The 12,855-nt window shown below is 41.7% G+C and overlaps 1 protein-coding gene across 3 annotated transcripts in view; it reads left to right on the forward strand.

Moving 5' to 3' along the window:
• Nucleotides 1-11,216, forward strand: part of TRPM7 (transient receptor potential cation channel subfamily M member 7) — a 70,826-nt gene extending 59,610 nt beyond the window's left edge. For all 3 annotated transcript variants that reach the window (XM_033167504.1, XM_033167505.1, XM_033167506.1), the window contains exons 29-40: nt 112-208; nt 1,357-1,427; nt 2,338-2,375; nt 2,873-2,898; nt 3,289-3,339; nt 3,420-3,485; nt 4,010-4,293; nt 5,336-5,418; nt 5,752-5,957; nt 7,141-7,192; nt 7,694-7,800; nt 9,313-11,216. In XM_033167504.1, the coding sequence (XP_033023395.1) occupies nt 112-208; nt 1,357-1,427; nt 2,338-2,375; nt 2,873-2,898; nt 3,289-3,339; nt 3,420-3,485; nt 4,010-4,293; nt 5,336-5,418; nt 5,752-5,957; nt 7,141-7,192; nt 7,694-7,800; nt 9,313-9,443 (1,212 nt within the window). In that variant the 3' untranslated portion in view covers nt 9,444-11,216. The remainder of the gene's footprint in view (nt 1-111; nt 209-1,356; nt 1,428-2,337; nt 2,376-2,872; nt 2,899-3,288; nt 3,340-3,419; nt 3,486-4,009; nt 4,294-5,335; nt 5,419-5,751; nt 5,958-7,140; nt 7,193-7,693; nt 7,801-9,312) is intronic.
• The last annotated feature ends 1,639 nt before the right edge of the window (nt 11,217-12,855 follow it).

Consider the following 12,855-nt stretch of genomic DNA (forward strand, 5'->3'; position numbering starts at 1 on the left):
TCAAAAAGCAAGTGTGTGTCTACATAGTCACTTCTAAAGTACTGTATAGCAACTTTCAAGTGGTGACACAAGAGTTGTGAATTATAACATTGTTATTTGTTGAATACACAGGGTGGTAGTAATGCAGAAGGCAACCTGAGGCCTGTCAGTTCATGTGGTGGTTTTACCGACTACCATAGAAGCTCATTAGCATTACTATCAGAGCAAAGTAAGTAAACACATTAGTTTCTGATCTCTGAATTTTCTGAACTAATATTAATACAGTGGTACCTCTGGTTATGAACAGGATCCGTTCCAAAGCCCCGTTCGCAACCTGAAGGGTCCGTATCCTGAAGCGCAGTATCTGCGCATGTTTGCTGTGCAATTCGGCACTTCTGCGCATGCACGTGATGTCATTTTGCACCCCTGTGCATGCACGAACTGCCGAACCCGAAAGTAACCCGTTCCGGTACTTCCGGGTTTGGCGTGTTCATATCCCATGACGAACGCAACACGCAGCGTTCGCAACACAAGGTACGACTGTATACAGCATTTTTTCCTTTGTGCCATTTTCTGTATTTTAAAAACTGCTTTATTTTACAAAATGCAGCCATTGTGACTAAAATTTGACTGAGGAAGCTGGCATTGGAGAGAGGGGGGCTTCTTGGTTCTTTCTTTCTCATTTCTTTCCCTACTGAAAATTGTCCTCTTACTGACTTTATCCCTGCTGGCTAAAGGCTGCCGCTGTTCGTGTCTTTTCCTGTGAGTGCAGCTTGGTGGGAGTGAGTTTTGGTGGGGAAAAGAACAGGGGTGTGAGTGGTTGAGGCCTTATTACCCAGCAGTCAGCGCCTGTTTCAGATTGCAGCCTCGGCGATTGCATTCTGTAAACAAGCCATCCCTAAAAATAATTGTGGAATTACATAAATGCATAGTTGCTCCATCATCAGTCAATTAAACTTTGATTGATTGGGGAGCAATGAACTGGCAATACTGAGAGGTGAGAGTGGCACCCATCTTTGCTATTTAAAAAACTTGTCTTCCTTCTAACAGTAGCTTTTGACTGATAGCCAGACAGCTTCTTTAAGCATGTTAAAGGTTTTAATGTCCCCAGCAGATTTTTTTAAAAAAATTGTGTGACACACAAACTTACGGTTCTATGCCCCAAACAAACCTTTGAAGTTCCTTTAAGTTTCAAATGAGTTTTGCCGTGTGCCCAATATGTGCGTCTGAAGCATAGTCTTGTGATTCTTTGTATCCAAGCCCATGTATGTATGTGTATGAAAGCAAGTGTATCTTAAAGACACATATGTTGAAGAATTGGTAGTATTTTCTGACATGTCAAAAGGTGGCCGTTCTAATTGCAAAATCATTTTTCAGTGCACAATAAGAGCAGAAGACCATCAGTTGAAGAGCCTCATCAGGCAGATTCCAAGGCTGCCTTACTCACAGTGAGTAAAACATAATAACAATCCATACAATGTTTCCTCTGGCTATCTATGGAAAGAACCCAGGAAATACAAAAATTGAATCATAGTAGCAATTGATAGAAAGCTTGACAAGGCAACACAGTTCACTGCTCATCACAATTTAGTGTGACCTGCTATGGTAGTACAGGTAACTCACAACTTATGTGCATTTAACTCATGCACATTCAGCTTTACATATTTGGCAGCTAAATAAAAAAGAAAAGAAATAGAAGGGGACAGGCATTTAGGAAAAGGAGTCTTTGGAAACCCCACCGGCCATTGAACCCAGTGTGTTTTGACTATACACAATTTTTGACTTTACACCCTATAATCTCCATGTAAGTTGAGAGTCGCCTGTAGTCTCCAAATTGGCAGTTTTTTCTTCTCTTGAAATGTGCTGGGCAAATTTGTCCTCTCTAGCTCTCATGCTTAAGAGTAGGGGTTGTAGGTCATGGCAAGAGCGAATTGTAATAGGTCTTCAAGGAGAAAATAATGGACTATGTCCATATGGCATTTGTTTACACCTTCACATCACCTGTTTGAGTGCTGGTGGAATGTTCATGCCATTTCTGCCTGCACAGCTAATAGAGCCTGTTCAGGTAAGCGAGCTCAAGGTAAGGCAGGTATCTGTCAGGCTATGGCTGCATTTGCTACATACTTGCAATCCTAGTCTCTTCATGCAGGCACTTTTGCTGAACAGATTGTACAATTTCTTTTGACCAGCAGACTTAGCAATGCTTCAGAAGCAAATTGGGGCTGAAAACATCTTCACAATTAAATTTTTTGAGGGAGCCTTGTAGTGCTCTTACAGAAGTATGATACATTGCTTCTAAAACCATCAATTAAGTTATGTACAAAATAGGTGCATCTCTCTCTATTTTTTTTCTTGCAGGAATGGTTACAAGGTCGACCATTGTATAGCAATCAAATGTAAGTAAAGTCTAAATGGCAATACTCAAAGTGAGCTGCAGTTTTCTCCCTGTGTGCCAACACACTGCACATTCACTTTTAAGCCTGTCTGATTGCTGCTGGGCAGTTAGACCAAGGGAGGAGTCATCTAATCTATTCCTAAGCAACCCTGATGACCTGGGCACTTGTTGTGGTTGTTCTTGAAGGGGAATAATTTAACCTGATGTGGCCAGTTTGAAACACCTGGCTTGTAGCTTCATTAAAGAGCACTGCTGCAGCACCCATCCCCTTCACAGGAGTTTTAAGTCATCAGAGTTGTTTTCTCTCCCCTCCCCTGCTCTGTTTGCTGTTCCTTTGTTTTGGAAGATATAGAGGTTGCAGTATTTGGTCAGATGGGTGATTGGGCTTAGGGTATTAAAAGCGGAGCAAAGTGACCAGAGCAATGAAATTGAGTAGTAAAAAACCCCCCAAGAAGTGCATATATAATTCAGGTTGAGTGCAATTTCTGTTTCTTGCAGGTCTTCCGAGGAAGATGCACTGAATGGTAAGCTGCTGATAACTTCGGTGTTGCCATAAATTTAACATGTTGTGGGAGACTATTTAATGCATGGTTGCAAAAGATTATGTTGATGGAGGTTTGTTATGCATTTTAGTGCCTACAGCCCTTATTTATGGTTGTAATGATTACACGACTCATTTAGGGAAACCCCCTTGGTGCTTGTGCTCTTCTCCAGTCTTTGAGCATCACACCATCATTTTCCTCATCTAAAATACTCCTTGGTGGGAAGAATCACCATACATGATCAAGGTCTTGCCTGTGAGCCTAGAGTGCTTTTTGTTCTTTGACATAACCCTTTTTAAAATAAATAAATGGGATGCATTAAATCATGAGTTTTATGTAAAAATATAACACTGCCTCCCTTCTTTTTCAAAGGAATTGCCTCTCCTTTTAAACCCATCATGGATACCACCTACTACTATTCAGGTCAGTGTCCAAAACTAGGTCGCAAAATAATAAAAAGTAGAAGCGTCATCTTCTTCAATGAATTTCTCTTGTCTCTACAGCTGTTGAAAGAAATAATTTGATGAGGTTATCGCAAAGCATACCGTTCACTCCTGTGCCTCCAAGAGGTAGGAAAACTTATTGTAGCCTCTGGAATGATTTTCAGATTCTGATAATATTATTCCTTAATCAACAAGCTTAATAGTGATAGATTTGTTTTTCACAGCACAGGAAAATAGGCAATAGTTCACTATCAAAATACTGGGAATAGATTGGGGAAACGTATACTGAAGTTGACTCTTAAAAAGCTAGAGTCCCAAGCCTTTGTTGCTAGTTTTTAGCAGTAGTAGTAAATTCTGTGCCATGGGGTCACGAAGAGTCGGACACGACTGAACAACAACAACAACAACAACAACAACAACAACAACAACAACAACAACAACAACAGTAAATGCAGAAAGATCTCCAAGTCAACACAGAGGATTCTATTGTATCAAAAGCTTAATAATTGGTTAGATAATTAATTATGCAAAAGTGTGGCTATATCTTCTCTCCATCATCCAAAAAAGGTGTTCACCAGTATAAATAGACATTAAGTCAACATTACCCCAGGCTTAACTACATTTAACTTCTTTGTGCTGTGACGTTGCAGGCGAACCAGTTACTGTGTATCGTCTTGAAGAAAGCTCTCCCAACATCTTGAACAACAGCATGTCTTCCTGGTCTCAGTTGGGTCTCTGTGCCAAAATAGAATTCCTAAGCAAGGAGGAGATGGGAGGAGGCTTGCGACGAGCCCTCAAGGTGGCCTGCACCTGGGCCGAGTATGATATTCTGAAATCAGGCCACCTTTATATCATCAAATCTTTTCTTCCGGAAGTTGTCAATACTTGGTCAAGCATTTACAAAGAAGACACAGTGTTACATCTCTGTTTAAGAGTAAGTTGCTGTTCTTGCTCATATAGTACATATCCACCAGATGCTTAAACACGCTTAGCAGTTGGATACTGTTGGGGCAAACAAGATACATCCCTTCTCTCCTTCACTGTCCTCCGTTGGCAACACTGCCATCTACCCTCTTGCACAAATTTTGGTCATTGGCTTTCTTTTTTAGTCCTCACTCCATCTCTCTTACTCTGCATATTCAGTTCATTGCCAGTTATGTTGCTTCTCCCTTTAAAAATTTAGAACAATAACATTTGTCACATCAGCAAAACTTCTGGTGCACAACCTTGGTCATCTGTCACTTTGACTGCTACAACATTCTGCTCTCTAGTTTTCCATTCACACCTTCATCACCTCACTTCTTCCCAGTACTCTGCTGCCAAAACCATCCATCTTTTTATCACTCTAACCATGTGGCACCCTTCCATAAATCCTTACCCTCTTCCATAGCCTTGTCACCTCATCTCTTGCTTTTGTATTCCAACGCATCCCTGCATATGGCCTTCACTGTCCAAAGGTTGCAGTCCAAAGATTTTCTGTTCGCTCCAACAGCTTTGTGCTTTATCCCACTCTGCCCCTTATACATGGGGCTGCATCCCAGAATACTTCCATGATGCCACCTCTCTTACTTCTTTCAAAACCCTCCTCCAAATTCACATTTTCCTGCTACGTCTTTGACACTACCCCAGTCTCCATACCCCAATGTCACTAAGCCTAACCATGAGTAACTGCAAAAATTACATTTGCTTCACTGTTTTCCCTGCTTCCGTTTGCCTCCCTCTTTCTCCTTTGTGTTGATTTCTAAATTGTAAAGGACATGTGCTCTCATTCTTTGAAAAGCACCGTGTACTTTTCATCATACTGTATAAAACAATAATGGACCACAAAGGTAGGAATTTTCTGCCTAATGTCTTCACTACTTTGTATGAATATAACAACACAAAAATATAATTAGAATAAAAGAATTGTAATACAGTTCCTTGTGTGAGGTTTATCTTGAGTAAAGTTTTTTTGCGTGTTTTTTTAAAATCAATAGGAAATTCAGCAACAGAGGGCTGCTCAGAAACTCACGTTTGCATTCAATCAGATGAAGCCAAAATCTATTCCCTATTCTCCAAGGTAGGCATTATTACATCTTCAAATGTAATGTTTGTGAACATAAACAACTTTAGCTTTTCCCAGGCAGTTGCTGAGAATCACAAGTGTTGTACTTGGGCCTTGCTTGTGGACTTCCCAGAGGAATCTGGTTGGCCACTGTGAGAATAGGATGCTGAAGTAGGCATGCCATTGGCCTGATCCAGCAGACTCTTCTTAACTGCTTCTCTAGCCATTTTTTTTTTTTAAAAAAAAACCCTGAAATAATGGAACATAAAGGAATTTCCACACCAGAGTGCAAGGCTAATGAATCAGTTGTTCGCACAGTGCTCTCATTCCTACGTGTTTTCTTACAAGGTTCTTGGAAGCGTTCCTCTTATATTGTCACTCAGCTGGGCAGTGGTTTGCAGTTGAGGAGTGCATGACAGGAGAATTCAGAAAGTACAACAACAACAATGGAGATGAAATAATTCCAACCAACATGCTAGAGGAGGTCATGTTAGCCTTCAGCCACTGGACATACGAATATACTCGAGGAGAGCTGTTGGTCCTTGACCTGCAAGGTAAATGGATGTGTGTGTGGATGTGACACAGAGGTATATGCTGTAGTAATTGCACCGGAAGCTTGTGACTTGCACAATATGGATCACCATCAAATTTCATTGTTGCCACAATAAAAGACGCTAATAGTTGCAAGTCTCTCTTCAATCTCCTGTAACCAACTCCACTTACCATTTTCTCTCCGGCATTTAGAATACCTTGTTCTTCGGGGGGTGGGGGTGGGGACACATTCTGCAAACAACATTATTATCATCATCATCATCATCATCATCATCATCATCATCATAATTATTCATTTTCTTACTCACTCACTCACTCACTCACCTACTTTTCACCCTAAGGCCCCAGGATAGGTTACAACATTAAAAGCAGATTAAAACAAATTACAATCACAGAAGTAGGGTATTTCCTCAGCATTCACAAAAAACTGTACAGTGAAGGTACCAGACATACCTCTGTAGGGAGAGAGTTCCACAGCTTAGGGGCCGCCGCAGAGAATGCCATCTCCTGGATCACACACACGCACACGCCACTGCTGCCGAGAGGGCCTCCTCTGCTGTTCTTATCACGCAAGAGGGTCTGTAGGGATGGATGCAGTCTTTCAGATACAGGCATTCCCCCCACTTAACACACAATCAATTTGCATGTGACTGTGTATACATGCAGTGTTTGGAAATAAATAAATAGATTCAAACCAGGAAATGTTGGGAGAGAGGTGGCAAGTCCTTGTGGCTCGTGAGGAGACCATTCCTGGAGCCTGAAGAGGACTTCAGTGAGGGAGGAGGAAGCCCCAAAGAGACTAGAGGTTCAGTGATGCTTTGTTTAGGCTGCTCCGCCTCCCCATCTAACAGCTGATGCATGCAGTTGCACAGCTGCTGCTGCTGCTACTTTTCTGCACATCCTCCAGCCATCCCCAGAACTTCAACTCTAGTTGAAGAGAGAGTTGTCTGGAGAGAGAGCTGGACAGCAGGAAAAATTGCTTTTTAGAGGGTGCTCCCCACTTGCACAATTTTTACTTATGCACGGGGGGGGGGGTGTTTGTGCAAAATGTAACCCCCGCGTAAGTAGGGGGGCACCTGTATTTGACATGTTCAAATTGTCCGCCTGCTTTAATTTCTCTTTTTATGTTAAAATTACTCTTGTGCTACTTTGCTAACAGGATAACTTCCTTTGTTTCTTGTGAAGGTGTTGGAGAAAATTTGACAGATCCTTCTGTGATAAAAGCTGAAGAAAAAAGGTAAGCAGTGCAAAATTCTTTTTTCCCGTGGCATTGGTGCAGGAAGGAGGGGGCCACATGTGGCATGTATGGAGGGCTGCCCTTCTGCTTTAGGTGTACCAGTTAACCCAAGGACAGATTTATGATGAAACACTAAGTTGGCTTACTGATGTGATTTTTAAGGACACTATCAGCAGCAAACTTTCTGCTGGGAATTGCCAGTGTGACACTTTGGGAGAGCATTCCTATCTTACCTGCATAATTTCTTTCCCATCACCAACACAAAAAGAAGCAAAGGATCGTATTCAGTGCTAGTCCTATTCAGAATAGAACCATTGAAATGATTGAACCTAAGGTTTACCAATGTTCACCAGTGTCAGTGGATCTACTTTGAGTAGGACCAACAATGGATACAACCCAAAACCTCCCCCGTATCTAGCCAGGGGGTGAAGACCACAAAAAAACCAAAAACAAAAAATGTTTGGCTGTAGGTATTTTTTTAACGTGTGCTTTCTTTTAAAGGTCAAGCGATATGGTATTTGGTCCTGCAAATCTGGGAGAAGATGCCATCAAAAATTTCAGAGCTAAGCACCACTGCAACTCATGCTGCAGGAAACTTAAGCTTCCAGGTAAATAGCAGCCCCCAATTTATGAAAGAGAACTTCTCTCTTGTAACTTCTACCTATGATAAATTGAATTTTACATTGATCCGGGGGTAAGGCATTCTCTACACATAAAATGGATGGATTGCTGGAACCATGATGAGCTTCAGTGATCAGTTGAACCTCACTGGATTGCTCTTGAATCCTCATGCGGAAACACTTATTTTTCTCTCCCAAAAGAAAATCTGCCCCTAAAACTAATTCTTTCACCTTTTCAGTGGGCCTGGACTCAATACCTATAACATATGCCCTAAATACATTGTTGCAAGAAAGAGAAAAGATGGCTTTATTGACCCTTTTTTGGGGGGGACACCCCTTCTGCCCTGTCAAGTAGAAGCCTCTCTGTGCATCTCAGTGGCTTTTATTAATTCTGTGAATGATCAACTCCAAGAACCCAATTTCCTTTCCATGGATCTGTTGTGGCCTAAAAAATTGTGATAGGTAGTCAGGCACAAATTACCCTGAAATCACCAACCTAGGCCTAAAGTCACTTGATAGATTGATATCATATGCAAATTGTGCCACACCCACAGGCCATAGTGTAGACTGAACCAGAGCAGAGCAATTTACAATTCAAATATTTATTTTTTTTGAAAAAGTTTTGCTACTTGGCAAAGTGACTAATATGGGTCTTTTGAAGAAAGAGAGGAACAAACCACACACCACCAAGGGCTTCTTTTCTCCCACTACATTATTTTTATTATACATATTTATTAAGAGGGATTGCCTTGGAAGTGTGTTTACAAAGGGACCGTTCTTCTCCCCTTTTTCTTTCAACAATGCTGAAGCCTATACACTCTGCTAGAGCAACATTTCCCCAACCTGGTGCCCTCCTGTTACATTGGGCTGCATTTCTCATCAGTCCCAACCAGCATATCTGTGTTGGTCAGGACTGATGAGAGCTGGAGTCCAAAACATTTGCAGAACACCAGATTGGGAAAGCTGCTGTAGACACTTGACCTTCTGTACAGCTGGTTAGAGATGGTGTTGATAATGCCAAAGTTGCAGGTTTGATCCCTGTATGGGACAGCTGCAAATTCCTGCATTGCAGAGGGATGGACTAGATGATCCTCAGGGTCCCTTCCAACTCTGCAGTTCTATGATTCTGTCTGTTGGGAAAGCTGACTGTGGCCGAGCCAGGCACAAGATGGCCAGCATCTTAAGGGCAAGTCTGTCTGTGAGACACCCTGCCTACACATCCTTTGATATCAGATACCTTGCCTCCACCACCCAATAATGCCCACTGGGCAACTGTGGGCCAGTCTTCAATGCTCAGAGTTTTGCACTGGGAAGAACCTGAAGGCCTACCTTGCCTGTATAGTGTCTTCTGGCAGGACATTAATTCCTCTTTTTAGAGAGGAGCTCCAATTTGAATCGGAAGTTGGGCTGCTAATTTGTATATTCTCTCTCCCTCTCCCTCTCTCCCTCTTCAACCCAACTGTATCTGTGGGATTTCGGATGGTTGTTGTTTCCCCATAGACTTGAAGAGAAATGACTACACACCCGATAAAATCCTACTGCCTCAAGATGATTCTCCAGAACTGACCATTCGGCCTGGGAGCTGCACCAAAGAATCGGACTCTGCCAGTTCCAGTCACCTCATGCTGTAAAGATACGCACAGCTCTCTGGCTCAAACCAAACCCTTTCGGAAGTCGCGGGGTTCGTTTGCCCTTCATCAAAACAAAGGCAGCATGAAAAAGGACCAAACTGTTTTGATGGCGCTGGTACAGTTAACTGGCCACCGTTGAGTGGCCTAGCATAATGTGGGAATCACCTCTGGAGGAGTAGCTGGCAGCTGCTGTGTTTTTTTTTAAAAGGTTGAATGAAATTAAGTATTTATGAAATAGCTTTTTAAAGAGGCGTTTTAGCAGAAGGATAACTTAACATTTTACCTTGGTCCATGAGAGGGGGCCTTTCCTCCCCTTCATCCTGTAGTGCAATATGCCCTTGACCAAATGATGTTTTTGTTTTTGTGCTGATGGTTTTTAAGGCAGATGGTTTGGGGGCTTTGTGGCAGCTGGTTTCTGTCATCTGGCTAGAGAAATGGGAAGGACTCCCCCCCCCCCACCTTCCCTCTGATACCGAAGGATTCTTTTGACACTTCTCAGGGTGTCTCAAATAATAATGCTCTCTCTGCTCAGTGCCATGTACGTTTTATGTGGCTCAATGGAACAAGGCTGCTCCTAAGGATCTGTCCATATTTAGTTAACGCCAGTAAGCTGAGCTGCAGGGAGCGGGAACGCCTGGTTCCAAACAAGAAGTGATGGCTTGTCTCCTGCATCAGGATTCATCCTCAAGTGTGGAGCCAGTTCTCTCGGGATGGATTGCGCATAGTGAAATGCCTCCTCCTCCTGTGTGGTTGTTTTTTTTATGATACATTTCAGTTTTATCTAATCACTGTCAAATACTAGTAAAGTCGCAAGACAATTCTGATCACATTTGTATAACAGAACAAAACAGCTGGTCTTGGGTAAGAAGCTGCCTTGTAAAATGAGCAGGTGTGTTAGGGAAGTTGCTATTTACTTGTTACATATAATGGCTGCTTCAGAAGTGTTGCCTTCCAAAGATCTCCTAAAACCAGTAAAAGAAAGCTGAATGTATGCGTGAACCCTTGGGGGCCTCTTCCGATGTTATCACAGCAGTGTTGGAGCTGCTGCAGTCTGGTACCTTCTCACGCCATTTGGGTAACTTTGGAAGCCCTGGGCCATGGGGCAGGAGTCCTTGTTGGGGCTGCTCGTCTTGCCAGCGCTGCTGCGGTTTCCAGCGGGAGCAACGCAGGCATAGAAGTGAGCTGCAGAGTGGACTTTCCCCTGGGACCAGTGCTTTCCAACCTCAGCTTTTGCGGTGCTGTAAGGACCAGGCCTGTCGTGGGCTCCACACCACCGCAGTGGTGTAAGGAGCAGCCCCTTAGTTGTATTTAATATTGTGTGAAGACACCTTTTAATGTAATATTATATATGGTACTTATTTAAAAGAAAAGGAAATAGGATGAAATTACATTATGTAATGTGTGGGAGATTGCAATGCAAACTTTATGCCAATAAAATGTCATTTTCCTGTCCCAAATTTGTTGAATGTTCAACAAGAAGAACCTGTTGTCCAACTGAATTTTCATGCTGCAACTTTTGTTTGTTTGTTACATAGGTACTAATTGTAAATTTTAATTGAACGGCATCATAACGCCCAGTAATTATTCTTTTTAAAAATTCTGTAGTGTATCTTATAGATACAGACATTAAGGCACGAACACAATAGCTGTTTAAATGGTGGTTTATGTTGCTGGGGGAGGAAAGGTATAGCGTATTAAAGATAAAAAAACTGTATACATTTTGTATATCAATAAATCTTTAAACAATCCCAAATAAATTTATTCTTGTTTAGACTGGTGAGCTTCTACCTTTATTTGATTTGATTGATCTGGGGTCAGAGGGAGGGAAGGAACAGGTAAGAATTAATCTGTTGATTTGAGAATAATTTGGACTGCAAGAATGGCCCACCAATAGAAGTATATTTTAGTAATTAATGTGCAAGTAATGTGACTAGCTAGCTGGGGCTACTTTGAGAATCAGGTGGAGGTCAGTGAGTCATCAAGTGTTATTACTACTGTGTAGCTTTTGTTAGACAGCAAAATGACTTGCGTTAGCCTCGCAGATGTACCAGAAGATCAACCAATCTTCCAGGCTTGAGAAGCATTGAATTATTGACAAGTAGTTCAGAGTGGAATGTGTGCAGAGGAGGGCAACCAAGATGATCAAGGGTCTGGAAACCAAGACTTATGAGGAATGGTTGAAGGAGCTGAGTATGTTTAGCCTGGGAAAGAGGAGACTGAGAGGAAATAGGATCACTATCTTCAAATATCTCAAGGGTTGTCACATGGAAGAGGGAACAAGCTTGTTTTCTCCTGTTCTGGAGAATCAAAACGCTTGGTCTCCTCAGATGTAATACTTCTGTTTTTCTATTGTTTACTTTCTGTTCCAGATGTAGTTTCTCTTCCAGCATATAATAAAGAAAGAGGTAAACGTTTAAACCAGTGAGGGGTCCTGGTTTGGTTTGCAGCCCCTCACCCCGATTTTGGACTCCCAACTTCCATCAACATCTGCCAACATGGCCAAGGGCCAGGAGTGATTTGTAGTATTCAGTCAAGCAACATTCTGAAAGAGCATCCTTGCATTAAGTAAGCCAAGGCTTCCAAAACAAGCTGTAAAAAGTGCTAAGCAGACACACTGAGCTTGGGTGTGACAAATTTCACCAGGTGATTTAGAGTTTTCAACTTTCAACCAATTCTTGTCCCTGTGTCTTCCTTGAACAGCTGCTTGATCTGCAAATATTACCCACTGGATCTCTTTGTAGGGTGGGAATAATGAGTTCCAGGGTGTATAGTTTTTGTTTGCCTGTTTTTAATCTGCTCCTCTGCCTTTAACAGCCTTCAGATTTGCTCCTGCTGATCTCCATCCTGTGCCTGATAACTGTTGATCAATCTGCTCTTAAAAGCACAGGAACAGGTACGCTGTCACTTGGTCAGGTGGAAAAACCAATTTCTGCTCATCAAGGAACTTGGGAGAGTGTCTTGCAGGCATCTCTTGAGGTCTGTTAGATGCCTGCATTCTTGCATAAAAGTGAATTCAAGGAAGAAAATAACTGTCTAGGTAGAGAGCTTACACCAAGCCAGGAATCTAGACTAGGGTGGCTTTGATTTCAATCAAATCAATTTAAATCACTAGTAAGTAAGACTTGATTTAAATCAATCTTTTTACAGAAAGACTCATTCTTGCTGGTATTATTCATTTTTGGAATAATAAATTTTCAGAGTAGTTTTTATAGTTATATCAAAAATTACTGATTGGGTTACACTATTAGAAATACATAGACAGATAAATAGGAAATTATTGTGAGGTTTAATAAGTTAACTTTATATTTGGACAACGTTTCTGCTGTAAAACAATCATTTCCTTAATAAGAATTTAAACAATTTATTCAACTAAAACAATGACATTATAGCATATGTATCCATGCTTGTTAAC

This window comes from Lacerta agilis, chromosome 13 (genome assembly GCF_009819535.1).
Source record: "Lacerta agilis isolate rLacAgi1 chromosome 13, rLacAgi1.pri, whole genome shotgun sequence".
NCBI classification, from domain to species: domain Eukaryota; kingdom Metazoa; phylum Chordata; class Lepidosauria; order Squamata; family Lacertidae; genus Lacerta; species Lacerta agilis.